Here is an 18,803-nt window from a genome sequence, read left to right on the forward strand (position 1 = left end):
ACTGGAGAAATAATAATCTGGTGGGGAGTGTCAAGAAAACGCACCATTGCAAAAGCATGGGGTCTTTGCATTGTAAAAGGCGACATCTCCTGTGATGTCATAAAAGAGGGCACGACATATGATTAAACCACAAGGGGTGTTAACCCTATAAATTCAGCACCAATGCACACAACTTCCGAAAGTTCACTTTGAAGCAGGGGTTGTGAAAGTTTTGAGAAGAGTTTATTAGACTAACTAAAAACACCCAAGTACAACATTCTGCGCTGTATTTGGGTTAATGGAGTGGGGGGACCACCATGTCGTCATCACTGCACAACCTTCAGGAAACTTGGGTCCCTGGTTAAGGTTTATTTACATGTGACTGGAGTTCCCCTTTAATTCCTGATTGAAGCAATGTTCTGTACCATAGTGAGTGTTCCCTTCCATGGTTAATGATTGTTTCCTCTAGCTTCTGCATTCTCCAGGCATTCCTTATCTGACATCATCCAGTTCTCTGTGAGAGTCATCACAGGAGACGATTAGATGACATCACTCCGATTTAGTCTGGCCAGGAAAACAGCTGAGTTGTCCTTTCACATAAATGAAATCACCAGAAGCTCGGCAACCAGCAAATGTGAAGAAGGTCCACAAGGACTAATAACAGCGGCCTATTAAAGGCTCTAACAAAAGAAGCAGCAGAGTTCGGTCCGAGGCTATGCTCCATGAAAAAAGCTGACAGCACTCAGAAAAATGTTATCCAATTCAGATGACCATTTTTTCCAAGACCAAAGTTCCGGAGAACCTCTTTTTTCAGCTGAATGTGCGTCCTTGGATACACATTCAATTGACATGTATTGTGGAGCAGAGAGCCACCGCTCCTTGCACCGCGAAAAAGATATATCAGCCACCAGCCAATCAGAGGCCGGCAGCTAACGTCACATAACGTCAATGTCTTGCTCTAGCCTCCACTGCTCTGACTGTGGATGAGGAAGAGGAGGCTTTACGCCAAGGGAGTGGGAAGAACAGACAAAAAGAATAGGATGTTTTTTTTTAATGTGTATGTAAAGAGCAGCAGAATTAGGGCCATTATTACAATAATGGAGCCAGAATTACTATATGGGATTAACTGTAAGACAATATTATTGTATGGGGCCAAATAGGATAGAAAAAAAAGTAAAAAAAATAAATAATTAAAAATAAAGTATGAAAAATATAATGTAAAAAAAAATATGTAAAAACTAAACAAAAAAGTACATGTTCGGCATAGTCGCATCTGTAACAACTCAAGCTATAAAACTATACTGTAAACCATATAATGAAGACCATTGAAATAAAAAAACACCAAAATGTATTTTTTTTATTTTACTGACACACAAAATATGAAATAAATAGTGATCAAAAAGTCGCATAGAAAAAAAAAAATGGTATCACTGAAATCCTCATCTAGCCCCGCAAAGAATGTGGCCCATCAAATTACGTTTTTTTTTTCTTTTTTTAGTAGTGGCCCACTTACCTGGCTGAGTTTCAAACCTTAGGCGTTAAGAGCGCTGCAAACGCGCCCCATAAAACAAACGCAGTAGATAGTGTCAAAACGACCTTACTGTGCACATGTTCCATCTTATGTCTGTGGCGCCCCTGCGGGTTCAGTCGCCACAGAGGTACTGCATCTCAGCCAGAGGTGTGGTACCCCACTCTCAGGTAAGGAAGGAGTACAGCCTGGGACCCACCCACCTGCATCCAACACTACACCACTTTATAAGGGAAGGTCCAGATAGCTCCAAAGGGAGAGCACAGGCCTGTTCCCTGTCAGGAAGGTGGAACTAAGTAGAGGAGGTGGGTGGAGGAAGTAGTTTAGGGGAGCACAGACAGAACAGTATAAAAGAAGGATGGAAACATCTAGAAGGGGTTCTTCTGAGGAGTGAGTTCAGTGAGTGAGGACTGTGTAGAGTACGGTACTGATAGCGAAGGGGCCCAGTCAAAGGGGCCCAGCAGTAGGAGAGTGAGGAGGGCTCCATAGACAGAAAGGATCCTAGGGGCACGGCGAGTGCGGGATGCCACCCGTGCGCCCGAGTTCACGCTGACATGGAGGGATCAAGGCCACAGTAGGGGACTGGCCCCAGACTAGTGGAGTACTTTAAGGCTCAGCTAGCAAACCGGAGGTCGCGGTATTTTCATGTGCAGTAGCCAAAATCCACACATAATCGCTGAAAAGGTGGCCATATAGGACCAAGGGAACAGACCGGACGTTGCCCGACAGGACCCGCGGCCACTGGCTCGGGACACTGTGTAGAGGCGCAGGGCAGGAGGGCGAGAGCCAGCGCACAGAGACGACCTGGAGAGGTACACAGAAAGGGGTCCCGTTCAAGTGCTTCTAAGTTATCTGACAGTTGGCTGGATCACTTCCCCGGAGGACACAGGACGACGTGGGTGGTTATAATCTGGCAGTTGTAACCTGGAGCATCTCAATAACTGTGAGTAAATCCTGAAGACTGCACCCCACTGTGTCCATGAATAATTGCTGCGCCACCGACCCGCACTACAGTCTACACCAGCAACATCTACCTCAACAATCACCATATACTGCCCTGGAGCTTAGCTCCGCCTGTGGAGAGCTGAACCATCTTTGCTGCGTCACCATCAGTCCCAGTGGATCTGCACTGCAGCGGCGGCTACACATAGCCGCATACCACGGGTGGCATCACGAACATTATCCCCAAATCTTTATTTCCCCAAATTGACTTTCACTGTTCTTTATTTGACCGCCCTGGGCCACGGACCGGGTCACTACAACCGTGACTACCCCAATACAGGACTGGCCCGGCTACCGAGTACCCCACGGCCCCAGGGGGCGCGTCATGTCACGTCTTCTAACCACTTCAGGATTCAGATGTGGCAAAAAAAAAAAAAATGAAAAGCATCCCCACTTAAAACAAAATATATGAGAAACTCTCTTCATCATACAATGATTTGGTTATATGTGATTAAAACTTAAAAAGGAATTTAGATCTTGGACATTATGGCATATGCTTTGGTTATGGTATTAGGTGGCAATAGCGTTTTAATCACTGTATAAATAAAAAGCTGAATAACTTTTTTCTAAAACGCCATTGCTTTTGTGCTTCTTTTTTACCTGGAGTAAAAATGGTTCTATTGACTTTTTTTATTTGCACCTTATTAATAATTTAATGTGTGCCTTTTTTTAAGTGAATTTCACTTTTTTTTCCAGCATAGTTTTTTTTTATCCTTATGTTCTAATTCATCATTTGTGACTTCTTGAAATGTTATAAAACTTTCATGCAACTTTACTCCTAGTTGCACAGTTGAAGCCTAATGTGCGACATTTTGAACGATTGTGTGGCTTTTTATTCTAAAAAGGTGCAAACTTGGCAAAATACATAAAAAGCATATTTAAATTTGTGCAAAATTAATTTACACGCCTGCTCTACTTTGAATACAGCAACAAATACAACAAGAAAAAATAGAAATTGAGTTCCTCAATATTTTCTAGACGCTTGTTTGCTGTCAATGAATGGAAACACTTGTTTCAGAGGCAGTAAACCAGAACAGCCCAAGTTCTGCTCTCAGTTGAGCAGTGAATACAATAGTATCCAATCTAGACAATGCTCTGTGAGCTAAACAGCCTGGACACCAGATACATTGTAGCAAACTAACAGAGAGATTTCTGTAGCTGCTGCTCATGTGTTTTTTGCTCACAGAGTATGGTCTACACTGGATATACTTGTTAGCTGAGAGTAAACTGGGTTGCAAACTAGTATCTTAAAAATTATTGGGAAGTTGTACAACTTTTCATTCATACAATGATTAGGCTTTATAGTTAGGTCCAGAAATATTTGGACAGTGACACATGTTTTGGCATTTTAGCCGTTTACCAAAATATATTCAAAATACAGTTATATAATCAATATGGATTTAAAGTGTAGACTCTCAGCTTTAATTTGAAGGTACTGACATCCTAATTGGAGTAACGGTTTAGGAATGACAGCTCTTTAATATGTAGCTGCCTCTTATTAAAGAGACCAAAGGTAACAATTACTTCAAAAGCTCTTTAATTGACTGCAAGGGCTTTCTTCACATTAATCCATCAATTAAGCAGATAAAAGGTATGGAGCTGATTCCAGGTGTGGCATTTGCATTTAGAAGTTGTTGCTGTGAACTCACAACTGTGGTCAAAGGAGCGCTCAATGGAAGAGAAACAGACTACCATTAGGCTGAAAAAAGAAATCCATCAGAGCGCTAAGAGAAATGTTAGGGGTGGCCAATCAACAGTTTGGTACATTCTGCAAAAAAGGGCACGGAAGACAACAGTAATGTATAATCGCAGAATCTTTCCCATGGTGAAAAAAAACCTTCACAACATCCTCCCAAGTGAAGAACATGCTCCAGGAATTTGGTGTTTTAGTATCTAGTCTACCTTGAAGAGAAGACTTCATGAGAGCAAATATAGAGGGTTCACCACAAGGAACAAACCAAAAATAGAAAAGCCAGATTAGACTTTGCCAAAAAAACATCTAAAGAAACCAACCAGTTCTGGAAAAGCATTCTTTGGACAGATGAAACTAAGATCAATCTGTACAGGAATAATGGGAAGGAGAAAGTATGGAGAAGGCTTGGAACGGCTCATGATCGAAAGCACACCACATCCTCTATAGAACATGGTGGAGGCAGTGTGATGGCATGGGCATGCATAGCGCTGGGTCACTAGTGTTTATTGATGATGTGACTGAAGATAGAAGCAGCTGGATGAATTCTGAAGTGTACAGGGCGATACTCTCTGCTCAGATTAAATCAAATGTATCAAGGTTGATTGGACGGCGCTTCACAGGACAGATGGACAATGACCCAAAACATACTGTGAATGCAACCTAGGAATTATTCAAGTCAAAGAAGTGGAATATTCTACAATGGCATGAAACCTGAAATGACCTGTTTAACAAGACCTGAAATTCTCCACTTTAATTGCATCTGAGTTGTTTTATTTTACATCAATAATAGCGGTCTGCAGAACTGGAATCATGAAGATTCGGTCACTGTCCAAATATTTCTGGACCTAACTGTGCATTGGTTTTTCGTGAATTTTCAAGCCTTTGTTGCCCCTATTCCTGCATGTCAGTTGCCTGTTAGACATAAAAGTACATTCATCTATTATTGCATCTATTATTCATCTATTATAATAGATTATTGCACCCGTTGTTTCTTTGCAGTGCAGATTTTCTCCATTGAGTATAAAAGAAAATGCAGTGAGAATAGAAACCAACATGTAACACAAAGGACACTTTGCACAAATATACTAACTTGCCATGTGAGCGAAGCCTCATTTACGTGCTGTATGGCCCATATACAAGATAAAATGCAAAATACATTCATGCAGTACTATAGCCCCACATATCAGGATCAGAGGGCTAGGTTGTAGCGCCTGGGCTAGCTTCAGAACATAAAAATTCTATAATAATCTGCTTGCAAGCAGGCGCTCCTTGCCTTGGAAACCAGCCACCTCTGACAGGCCGCAGTTGTGGCCAATAACCGTGTAATAAACTTTAAAATGAAAAATGCTTCCATTTGTGAGTAGTAAGGATTTTTAATTGCAAAGTTACCCGTACTTATTTTTTTACAAACACTTTGTAATTTTACCTATTTTAGAAGTTGAGACATATGATCAGGATTACATCACTATATATCAGTATGAAAAGTCATTGGGTCCGATTCATCAAAGCTTTCTCTCCAGAGTTCGGGAGAAAAAGCTCTGAAGAGTTGCACCAAAATTTTGCGACAAATCCTACTCCAGCAGGGACTAGAGTAGGATTTATGGTAAGGTTTACACTGCTCGTCTGACGCTCCTGATTCGTGAATAGGCATACTCTGTACTCCTCTTCATGAACCATGAGGGTCTAACTCCAGCACGCCCCCTCATTAAGACCAACGTCGGACTGGATGAATCAGACCCATTGTTCCTTCACATTTTTTTTTAATGTTCTGCTAAACTGGCTTCATACATCCCACATTCATGGTCGAAGAATAGATTTATATTTGTGAACTAGCCGTGGGTTTCCTGACCTGAACTCAACAGTCTCCTAGACATATATGAGGTCGTTGAGTTGAGGTCAGAAGTCCCGTAGCTGGTCCAGACATTGGGATCTATACTCAGAAGGTGTCAAACTACCCTTAAGGCCATGTTCACACGTTCAGTATTTGGTCAGTATTTTACTTCAATATTTGTTAGTCAAAACTAGGAGTGGGTGATAAATACAGAAGTGGTGACGTGTTTCTATTATACTTTTCCACTCCTGATTTTGGCTTACAAATACTGATGTAATACTGAACGTGTGAACACAGCCTAAGACGACAAGGAGTCTACCACAAGCAGGAGCTCCGTAACCTCCACAGCCCTTACATCTATACTGCCGTCTCCCATCTATACTCTATTTACTGACATGTGTTTCTTCCAGAGAGAGCTTTGAGGTTGATATATAGTGTACATATTTGCCTTCCCTTCAGGTGCCTTTCATTGTTTTCCTGCCTGAAGTTGTAGATTTTTGATTGCTGATTTACAGTACTTGATCGTTAGGCATTAGAAGCCTACTTAGATGGGAATTAGTGAAAGCCTCCTATCTTATTTCTGTAATAAGTTTTATACTTTTTTTTTTCCTGGGTCAATGCAAATTAACTCTCTTCTAGAAAGAAAGAAAACTATCAGAAATTCTACCTATTGGAGGCAGCTGACCTATAAGCCAAAGTTTTACAACATGGACATTATCAAAGACAGACATTCACCTGCTGTTATGAAGTAATAGCCCCTCAGCTAGGTAAATTTCTTTCCTTCTGTGACCGCGCCAATTTGAATACTTATTTTCCATGAAGCATTGCCAATAAGACTCTATAAATGGATGGTCAAAATAAGGAGAGCCAGCCCCCCCTCCAAATCTGTGTCTGTGGCTGAGGACCCATACACATGATTATGGATTGCAATACTTTGACAATCGAAAGGCATATTCTGGTCTATATTGTGTGTTGGTATATATACCTCTATAGCACGGGTGGGGATCCTTTTTTCTGCCAGGCACCATTTGGATATTTATACCATCATTTGGGGCCATGCAAAATTATCAACTTAAAAATGATCCTGCTATATTTGGTCAAATATTTCAATAACTCATCCCTAGTGTGGTGGCTGATACTGCTTCTCTTTGGTGAGGCGTGTGACTTTAGGGGATAGTAATGATGTTGTTACTTGTAACTGCTTTTCCAGGTTTGCATCGGTCTGGGGTGCAGGTGACTCTTTGCAATAGTAAATTTTGTAAAGAACTCGTAGAAGTAAGTTGTTCCCAACACAGATGTATATTACACTGTGGGTCTCCTCACAGGGGAAATACATTACTGCTCACATAATGTTAAAGAGTCCAAGCAGTGGGAGATCTGCTGTATATATGTGGCGCCCCTACGGGTTCAGTCGCCACAGAGGTACTGCATCTCACCCAGAGGTGTGGTATCTCACTCTCAGGTAAGGATACAGTGCTGCCCGGGACCCTAACACCTGCATCCAACACATCCACTTCAGTAGGGCAGGGCGAGATTGCTCCTAAGGGAGAGCACAGTCCCTGGTCCGTTGCTGGAGTGAAGGTGAACCTAGTGAGGGGGAACCATGTAGTGGGTGTGGGTGGAGGACGTAGATCAGGGGAGCACTTCAGTAAGCTGTATAAAAGGGGAAGCCATCTTGAGAGAGTGTGGTCAGTTGGAGGAGGAAAGTGAGGGGAGCAGAGGCTCAGCAGGAGCTCTTCTCCGGAGGCGGGCCTAGTGAGAGGCCCAGGAGAAGGAGAGAAGAGAGGAGAGGGAGAAGGAGAAAGGCTCCAGGAACAGAAGGGATCCCAGCGGTACGGGAAGTGCTGGAGGCCACCCGTACGCCCGAATCTGGCAGGCGGTGGAGGGATCGAGCAGCAGAGGGGACCGGCCCCTAAACTAGAGGAGAACTACAAGGCTCACCTAGAAACCGGAGGCTGCTGTACTTGCAAGGTGCAGTGGCCACAACCACAATTACATCGCCAAAAAGGTGGCCACAGAGGGTCCAGGGGATTGCAGGTCGTCCGACAAGACCCGAGGCTACCGGATTGGGGCACCGATTGTGAGGCGCAGGGCAGGAGGGCGAGAGCCAGCGCAGGAAGACAACTGAGGAAGGCACATAGAAAGGGGTCCTGTCAGGCACTCTTGAACTACCTGAGGGATTGCTGAATCCCTGCCTGGTGAACGCAGTGCGACGTGGGAGGCTGTAAGCTGGACAGTGCAACCTGAGGAACTTAACTGTGAGTAAACTCGGAAGACTGCACCCCACTGTCTCTGTGATTATTATCTGCGCCATCACCCCTGCACTACAACGCCCAGCATCACCTATAACATCTACCACATCTACACTGCCCTGGAGCTAAGCTCTACCTGTGGAGAGCTAAACCAACTCTGCAGCGTCAACACCAGCTCCAGAGGATCTGCACCGCATAGGCGGCTCCACATAGCCGCATACCACAGGTAGTGTCACGAACTATATATATAAAAACTATAAATCCCCTGTAAATATTCCCTTTTGATTGACCGCCCTGAGTCACGGACCGGGTCACCGCCACTGTGACATCTCCCCTAGCGACGACCGGCCCGGCACTGAGTACCCCATGGCCCAGGGGGCGCGTCATCTTCATCACAAAGGATACACAGATTGCTGTATACATCACATAGGAGACACAGACTGTTATATATACATGTATTACAGAGGAGACACCGAGACTCTTGTACACTGTGTTCCAAATTATTATGCAAATAATATTTTCTCAGATTTTCCCAAATTACCTATATGAATTGCAGTCATTGTAATTTTCCAGTCAAATAACTATTAGAGTACAATTGAAAGGTTTTTGTACAAACTGCCTATGATAACAGGATATTTAAAAAAAAAATAAAAAACTCAAACTGCTCTCAAAATGCATGTTCCAAATTATTATGCACAGCAGAGTTTTCAACCTTTTCATTTTAATAAAGAACAAAAAAATGGTCATTTTTGAAATTATAAGCATTAGCAGGTTATTACAAACTGAAATCAAACAGTTTTCAACTCAAAACTTTATTCTAGGTGATGTTACATTTGCACATAGGACTCCTTGTTCGAAAGGAGCTTCTAAACTCTCTCGTCCATTGAATTTGTCAGGTTTTGGATGGTTTCTGCTTTAATTGTTTTGCATGAGGACAGAATACCCTCCCAGAGCTGTTGCTTAGATGTGAACTGCCTCCCGCCATCATAGACACTCCTTTTGATGATGCTCCAGAGGTTCTCAATGGGGTTGAGGTCAGGGGAGCATGGGTGCCACACCATAAGTTTGTCCCCTTTTATGCCTATAGCAGCCAGAGATGCAGATGTGTTATGTGCAGCATGAGACGGGGCATTCAAGAGAATGCCAAGAGTGTGCAAAGCAGTCATCAAAGCAAAAGGTGGCTACTTTGAAGAACCTAGAATATAACACATATTTTCAGTTGTTTCACACTTTTTTGTTAAGTATATAATTCCACATGTGTTAATTCATAGTTTTGATGCCTTCAGTGTAAATGTACAATTTTCATAGCCCTGAAAATACAGAAAAATCTTTAAATGAGAAGGTGTGTCCAAACTTTTGGTCTGTACTGTATATATATATATATATATTAGTACAGACCAAAAGTTTGGACACACCTTCTCATTTAAAGATTTTTCTGTATTTTCATGACTATGAGAATTGTACTGTACTGTTGGTCTGTACTGTGTATATATATTATATTTTTTTTCTATTTTTTTTTTTTTTTAAACAGTTTTTGGCATGTGACATTTTTTAAAAATTGCAACATGTCAATTCTAACATTGTTTTTACTGTAGTTTTTCCCTATTGAGATAAAAATGGCTTATCTCCAAATAAAATTGCAGAAAAAAAACAGGATCATTTATGCTGGGTTTTTCATGCAGAGAAAAAACGCTATGTGTGAACATAACAGCTTAGCAGTTGCTAACCAATCCTGTCCTGTGATCTAAACAGGGAGGAATTCTGGAGGATACAATGTTTAGTACAGGAAAAGTGTAAAAAACTAGAAGGAGATGATAGAGACTTGTGCTGCAGATCTAGTTTGGGTACATTGTAACAAACCCTCAGCTGTGAGAAGGTTTATGTCAGGACTGGTTCAGAGAAGGAAGTAAACAAGAACCTTCCCTTGAGTGCCAGCCGGCATTTTGACAATGGAAAGTAACAGACACAGACTATATTAGAAAGAGAATAACATTGTGTAATTTCTTCTATTTATCTAATGAATATGCAATGGTTACAAAACTTTATGACAGTTATGTTGAGTGGCAAAAAGATAATTAATTATGTCCGATCTAGGGATAAAGCTACACAGCCGCTTTGATGAAATGAGGTGAAGAGTGCAATATTATGGACAGCTGGGTGGCTCAGTGATTAACACTGTTGCTTTGTAGTGTTATAGTCCTGCATTCAAATTCCATCAAGGACATCTGCAAGGGGTTTGTATGTTATTCCCGTGTCTGTGTGTCTTCACGTATTCTGATTTCATCCCACACTCTGAAGACATGATGATAGATTGTGACTCAAATGGGGACAGTGATGATGGTGTCTAAAGCGTTGAGGAATATTTTGGCGCTATATAAGGAAAGCCTAATAATAAATAAATAATAATGTCCCATTGTCACAACGCATCAAATAATTGTCAATGTGGTTGCATGGTGGAACACGACCACAAGACAACTGATGACAATAATCCAAACCTGCTGGATTTTTGTTCTCAAATTGCTCGTGACTTTGTGTACTGCAACATATAGACGTGTGTGAGTGCTATTCTCCTGTTATCTGTCTGCAATGTAGTACATGAGATTTGTTAAAATGTCACCTACAATTTTGTAAGTCTACTCCACTGCTTTTTCTCCCTTGAACCTGCTATAGGAGGAACCTGCTTATAGGAGGAGTGCTTCTTTAAGCATAAGGGTAGCTACTGTACACACGTACAGTAGCTACCCTTATTTAAAGAAGCACTCCTCCTATAAAAGTACTTAATATATTGCAATCATCATATTATATAGCACTGTGTACTTACAATTGCTCATTTTGCCTTTCTACCCAGCCAATTCCTTTCTTCTCTCTGCTCTATGAAGAAACAGGAAGTCTCTTGCCCCTACATATATCATGCCCCTCTGCAACTCATGACCAGCTGCTCCTCCTCCCCCCTACCATAGACCTTTGCAGTGACTCATGACTTGTGCAGAGAAAATTTACCTCCTGTTTCTACATAGCGCTTAGAAGGATTCAGCTAGTCATTTTTTTAATCACAGGATATCATAGACCTAATGGAAAAGAGAATAATTAGCTGGGTAGAAAGGCAAAATGAGCAATTGTAAGTACACAATGCTGTATAATATGATAACTGCAATATATTAAGAGGATACAAATTTTAATGGGAGGGCTTCTTTAACCCCTTCACGACCTTTGGATTTTCCGTTTTTGCATTTTAGTTTTTTGCTCCCCTTTTTCCCAAAGCTACAACTTTTTTATTTTTCCATCAATATGGCCGAGTGAGGGCATGTTTTTTGCGGGACGAGTTGTACTTTTGAACGTCACCTTTGATATATTGTGTACTGGAAAAAACGGGAAAAAATTCCAAATGCGGTAAAATTGCAAAAAAAGTGCAATTCCACAATTGTTGTTTTTTTTGTTTGTTTTTTATTTACCATGTTCACTAAATAGTAAATCTGACCTGCCATTATGATTCTCCAGGTCATTACGAGTTTGCAGATAAATAAAAAAGAACCTATACATTTTTTGTAAGTGGTGAAAAAAAAATCCATAATTTAGAAGAAACAAAAATGTCGCCATTTTCGGAAACCTGTAGCGTTTTTTCGGGATCTGGGGCTTAGTTTTTGTGCGCCGAGCTGACGTTTTTATTGATACCATTTTGGTGTAGAAACGATGTTTTGATCACCTGTTAAGTCTCCTTATTGCAATGTTGTGGGTTGCAGCAACCAAAAAAACAGAATTCTGGCATTTTGATTTTTTTTCTTGTTACGCCGTTTACCGATTGGATTAATTTACTTTACATTTTGATAGATCAGGTGATTCTGAACGCAGGGATACTAAATGTGTATTTTCTTTTTGTTTTATTTTGAAGGCAAAAGGGGGGTGATTTGAACTTATGTTTTTTAATTGTTTTAATATTTTTTTAAAACTTTTTTTTACTTGTTTCAATAGTCTCCTTAAGAGAGTTGAAGCTGAAATCATCCGATTGCCTGTGCTACACATAGTAGGGCTCCTATGAACGCCGGCCACAGGGGGGCCTATTATACTGTATAGAGCACTATGTGAGGCGCATTATACTGTATGGAGCACTATGTGGGGCCCATTATACTGTATGGAGAACTATGTGGGGCCCAAATGTCACGCGAGGTGAGGGAAGGCACAAGTGTACAATGACGGGAAAGGGGGGAAGGAAGCTCAACAACTAGGGAAAGGGGGAGTGGAGACCCCTAGGCAGATCTATTATTGCCCTGCCTTCCCTATCATTCCTATATAGGTTCCACACCTATAGCCGAGCAAGAACCTAATTCCTGAATGTCCCTAGAACTTGGCCCTAGATAGGGAGGGGACGGGGTGAGCACTAGTCAAGCTCCACTACAAACTAAAGACAACAAAGTAAACAAACAAAGGCGATACACTTAGCTTGAGCAGACACCAGAGAGATAACGCCAACTGTCCTCCAAGGGCACTAAAGAAGAAACTAGCCAACTGCTAGTGCTCCAAGCCTGCACAGAGGTACATAGAACTATCACCGGCGACTCTCTGAAGAAACTGAGAGTTTTTAACTACCAAGCAAGGGTGTGTCAATCAGCAGCAGAAGGTGAAGGTCGCTGCTGGGTCCTAAAGGAAGAAGGATGTAACTATACTACAGAGATGAGAGGATCAAGATGGCGTCTGCAATGCCGAGTGCAGTGACCTTCTATAGCCGGATCCAGAGGGACTGTCTGTCACATCAGACACCATTATTCTGTATGGAATACTATGTGGGGCCCATTATTCTGTATGGAGCACTATGTGGGGCCCATTATTCTGTATGGAACACGTTTTGTGGCCATTATACTGTATGCAGCACTATGTGGACCCCATTATACTGTATGGAGGACTATGTGGGGTCATTATACTGTATGGAGCACTATGTGGGGCCCATTATACTGTATGGAGCACTTTTTGTGGCCATTATACTGTATGGAGAGCTGTGTGGGGATTACAGTTGGAGAATCATACTCTGATGGGGTCACCATACCGTTTGTGTGGAGGGTACTGTGCAGGAGTTCACTGTGGGGGTATCATACTGTGTTTGGGGGCACTTTTGTTTGCATCATACTGTATTATTCAAAGTTTTTTTTATCCTTTGTTATTACATATTTAACTTAGACCATTGGGCCATATGCTTTTTACTGCTCTTTATTATATTATTCCAATATTTAACTCTAAGATTATTAATTAAAATGCACTTTGTTCGTGGGACAACCCCTGTAAATTTGTTTCCATATGGAAAAGTTAATCGTTATATTTGATAAGGAAAAACTTTCTCAATTGTAGACATTTTTGTAATAAATATTAAGGTTGGCTTGAGACACTGTCCAAGTTTTTAATTTTGTTCTTCTGTGTACTTCAGTTTGACATGCCTGCAATACGACGTTGAGGAAGTTTCCATCTTTGCAGTGTTGGCACTAGACACACCTTTGTTATTAAATGAGCGGTGAGCCGTACGCACCCCCTAAACACACAACAGATGACGAAGTGATCAAATCCCACAAAACCTGTAAAAGGAAACTGAGCACTAGAGATTATATGTGTGGCCGTAGAGCCCATTTCTAGAGATTTAAGACGGCCGTACACATTGCCGACGGCCTCGCAAACATGCACGTCCAAATACCGGAGGTACCTGAGCATTGGGGCTCATCCAGATGATAGTGATTTTTCTCATCAGTGTGTTTGATCAGAGAGTCAGCAGAGTTTGGTCAGTGTCTGTAGTTTTTATCATCAGAGTTTTATCAAAGTTTCAGATAGAAAAAAAAAAAGTGATTGAGGTTACTCAAGCTTCTCCTACCAAACAGTTTGTGGAAAAACTGGTCTGCACATGGATGGCATTTGAGTGCTCTCTGATTTTTTTTTCATGAAACCATAGAATTGCATTAGCTAGTTTGGTTCAATATTCGGAACAATATTGGACAAGTCTCTTTGATCTTATGTGGACCACTCGGTCCAAGGAAGAAAAAATGGGGCATGTGAACAGCGCCATAGACTATAATAGGTATGAGTGGTATCCTTGAAAAACCCTAATAGGACTCATGAGAAAAACTGATGTCTGAATATGCCCTTGTCATGTTATAGTCCATAAACAGTAAACCCGACATATAGCTGAGTTGTCCCGTTAAATTACAGTGGTATTCCAATGAAGGATTGAAGATGGTGGCAGGCCATGCTTCACCGGGCAGAGCTTGTAATAATAGCTTCATATGTCCAAGTGCTGACCACGATGCCCGGACCAGCCGCAGGTCTCCCGTACCCAACAGCTCCATAGGCATGTATGGGTGGTCCAGTGGCAGTAACGAAGAGCAGCGGTGGATTTTGTAGATAAGTATATATATTAAAAAAAAAACTAAAGGATTGCCAATCCATTCAATGGCTGCCTAGTCTGCCTACCACCTAATGTATAGTGTACATGGTGGAATCTTGGAATTGAAATGATGAATTAAAATTCAAGATTCATTTGTTCCTGCGTGAAAAAAAGCTGCCACCAGAGGTGTTTGGTCATGGCTTACTCCCTTCTCTCTATTATGCCTCATTCAGACATCCATGATCCACATACGTGTCCCCATACCCATTAGAGTCTATGGGAAATAACAGAGACGCCCAATTTTGACCTAATTTACTAATGAAAAAAATCACATATTCAAGTCATGTGGGTCAGTGAAAAAGTTGGACAAAGCACAGATTCTGTGTTACCTTATAGTGTTAGCTTCTCCTATACATTAGGAAAACTGAAAATAAATAAAAAATAAAAACTGGATGTCTGAATGAGGCTTTACTAACAGATTTGTGCTTGGTTGAACCGAGCATGCAGGTGTATGTGTGGAGGGGAAGAACAAGAATAATAAGGGGTAATAGAGTAATAAGGGGTAAGGGCTATTCTGGCTCCGCTCACTTCTGTCTCCATGGGCACACATGTCCCGGCAGGTATTGATAACGGTGATATCACCAGGCTTGCTCATATCTGTAAGGTGAGCGGTGACAGAATATTCCTTTAAGTTTTGTTTTGCAAATTAACTAGACTGAGCACCCTGGACCATTCAAATGACCCCGGTGATAGCACCTTCCATGTACACAGTCATTGTGCCAGGTACTGCGTAATAATTTTAATGATAGTGCTTATTTGTACTTATAATGCAGCACGGTGGCTCAGTGGTTAACACTATAAGGGCTTGTGCACACGACCAGTTATCTCGGACGAGTGATATCTGCGGTTTTCACGGATAGCAACCCATGAAATTCTATGGGGTTCTGCACGTCCGATTTTTTTCCTTGGACGACCAAAATCAGAGACATGTCCGATTTTGATTGTCGGATCAGAATGGGCAATGCAAGTCGAATGGCATCCGAGCGTGATCCGGTTTTCACAGACAGACTGAATGGAGAAGGTGGAGAACCGTATCTTTTTATCTCTCCAAGGAAACCTGATGCCACTCTAATCAGAATAATTGGACCATTTTTCTCAGAGAAAAGGGTTGTGTGATCCTTCCATAAGGGTATGTGCAAATGTCGACTTTTTCAAGCGGATTTCGCCAGGAACCTACATTAAATAACGCTTAAAAAAACATTAAAGACAACTTGCTGTGCACATGTTCAGTCTTTTGACACTTCTTTTAATTGTTTCAGGCTTCGAAAGTCAGGAGCAGTTAAAAGAAGTAGCATGTTCGTTCTTTGTCCGGCTTCCACTTGGAAGCCACTAGCTATTTAAAGTTTGAATGGAAAAAAAAGACACTGGTGGATGAGCCGCCGAATAAACTTCAAGAAAAGCGCCAGCGAAGACACTTCAGGAAAAACACAGATGGCGTTGGAAAACTGAGCAGGTGCATCAGCCTCTAAGGCTGCGTGCCCACGATCTGTAATGGCAGCGTTTTGGATGCAGCTTACCTGCCCTGCGTTCAAACCGCAGCGTTGTACATTAGAAGCACAGTGGATGGGATTTATAGAAATCCTATGCCCACTGTGCTTCTATTTGCGGCCGCAGCTTCACAAGCCGCAGCATGTCAACTTCTGTTGCGGAGACGCTAGTCTCTTCAACAGAAATTTCCACAGTAGAATGTATAGGGTGCAGTAACTCCACATGTGTTCAATGAACAAGTACGAATTTACTTGCGGGATCGGACGTAGAGAAAATACGCTGCGTCCAAAGCGCTCCTATAGCCTGATCGTGGGCACATAGCCTAAGGCTGCGTGCCCACGATGCAGATTTAATGTGTTTCCGCGGCTGCATTTCCGCCGCGAAAAGGCATTAAAAAAGCATGTTAAGTTGTCTGCCATGTTTCCCAATGATAATCCGCATGTGCTGTGCACATGCTGCGGAAATTTCCACTGCGGATTATCATTGCGGAAAAATCCGCAGCACTACCATTAATTTTGCGGAATCACGGCGAAGTCACCGCCATTGACTTGCATTGAACCGCATAACATCACAAGTATGCATGCGGATGTTATGCGATTCAATGCGCGGATGGTACCCGAGTCTGGAGAAGTGGAGACTCTCCTCCAGACCCGGGTCCATAGTACTTGTAGTTAAAAAAGAATAAAATAAAAAAAGAAAACATATACTTACCTTCTGATGGCCCCCTGTCTGCTCCCGGCGGCGCTGCTGGCTCTTCGGCTGCCCGCGGTGGTGTCAAAGCACCTTCCATGACGTCATTTAGTCATGTGACAGGTAACACAACCTTTGACGTCAGCGGTCGCGTGACCTGTCACATGACTAAATGACGTCATGGAAGGTCCTTTTTAGAGCACCGCGAGCCGCTGATGACACAGGATGCACCGGAGAATGGGGGCCATCGGAAGGCGAGTATAATGTTTTTAATTATTTTTCAACATTTTTATTCTTTTCCTTACTATTGATGCTGCATTTGCAGCATCATAACTTGGTCACACAACATAAATCCATGCCAGTTGCATGGATTTATATAGTGTGATCAAGTTGTCAAGCACTTTCCAAGTGATGCTAAAAATCGCTTGGAAAAGAGCTTGACAACCCGCATGCGAAATGGCATGTAAAAAACGCTTCTACCTGGTAGAAAAAACGCATGTAAAATCCACATGCATTTTTTCTGCCAGGGAGATGCAGAAACGCTCCGCAGCATTTCTGCATCGTGGGCACATAGCCTAAGGCTACGTTCCCACGATGAGCTTTTGGCCAGTTTTTGATGTTCCAGATTTTCTGCACCCATTGAGTAAAATAGATTTACAGTGTAAAAAACTCATTGTGGGAACGTAGCCTAAAAGATGCCAGGAGACATGGAATCAAATCCCACCCGGGACATGAAGTTTATAGGTTATCTCTTTGTTTGGCAGAGTACAGATCATCTGTGGGTCTCCTGACCCGAATTTAGCACAATCATATATGCATATGAGGCTGTCGATTTACAGTCAGGAGCCATGTGGCCGGTCCGTAGTCAGACCACGAAACATGGATGCGTGAATCCTGCCGTTAGATGGGTTTCCCCCGGGTTCTCCGGTTTCTTTCCACACTCCAATGACATACTGATAGGGAATTTATATTGTGATCTCCAATGGGGACAGTGATGATGATGTCTGTATTGTAAAGCACTGCGGAATATAATAGTGCTATACAAGCAACATAATAAATAAATGACACAATAGAACAATTTTTTTGCAGGTAAATGCCTAGAAACCTAAAATGATATATAATATATCTATATATGCAGATTATAACTATACAACAGGTTAACGTGGCCTCTGACGGTGCTCAAGAAGCCCAGAAAGCGCAATTCACAAGGTGTTTCCTGTGACACAATACGGGGTAAACACAACAACAATAGCCCCGACCGTCGCTGCTAGACAAGAGCAAAGACAAAAATTCAGTCTGGGTTTGCTTTTCCTGGGGCCCTGCTGTCAGTGTGGCCCCTCACAGACCCCACACCTGCAGACTGGCCAGGTCTGCTGTCAGCTGTACAGATAGGGTGGATGCAGCCCTGGACAATGGAGCAGGTGCACACTATTGGGGGGCACAGGATTGACTGTGGGGCCCGCTTACCCGCCCTTGTGTTTGCCGTCCATTCTCTTTTTCTGCCTGACAGGTTGCAGGGGAATATTATCCGTCATCTTGGCTGCTGTAAGGCTGTGGGTGTTGCTGGGAATGTTGGAGCTGCTGGAGGAAGGTGGAGTCTGTATTCTGCTCGCTCCCTCAGTTTCCTGCTCTCTTCCAGTCTGACAAGTAACAAGAGGGTTGGTCTGCTGGAGGATTGTCCAGCTCATTCTGTCTCCTCCATTCGCAGACAATACAATGGCTGCACCTTCATTAACCCCTTTGCGTTATTCTAATATCACAGTGACACAGAGAATCAGTGACGTAAAGAGCCCCCATAATGTATAGATGTGTCAGATAGGGACGCACATGCAAAATTATGCATCGGTGCGATTAAGCGAAAAATATTCTTTACTAACGATGGGCTCTGTCCACGTCTACGCTGCACCATCCGAATCGAACAG

The 18,803-nt window shown here is 42.4% G+C and overlaps 1 protein-coding gene across 3 annotated transcripts in view; it reads right to left on the bottom strand.

Annotated features, from left to right (window-relative positions):
- ATP9A (ATPase phospholipid transporting 9A (putative)) overlaps positions 1-18,584 on the bottom strand; it is a 133,905-nt gene extending 115,321 nt beyond the window's left edge. For all 3 annotated transcript variants that reach the window (XM_073682737.1, XM_073682738.1, XM_073682739.1), the window contains exon 1: positions 18,349-18,584. In XM_073682737.1, the coding sequence (XP_073538838.1) occupies positions 18,349-18,569 (221 nt within the window). In that variant the 5' untranslated portion in view covers positions 18,570-18,584. The remainder of the gene's footprint in view (positions 1-18,348) is intronic.
- Between the last annotated feature and the right edge of the window lie 219 nt (positions 18,585-18,803).

This window comes from Phyllobates terribilis, unplaced genomic scaffold, assembly GCF_046119375.1.
Source record: "Phyllobates terribilis strain yellow unplaced genomic scaffold, ASM4611937v1 Scaffold_5__5_contigs__length_657084704, whole genome shotgun sequence".
Lineage (NCBI taxonomy): Eukaryota > Metazoa > Chordata > Amphibia > Anura > Dendrobatidae > Phyllobates > Phyllobates terribilis.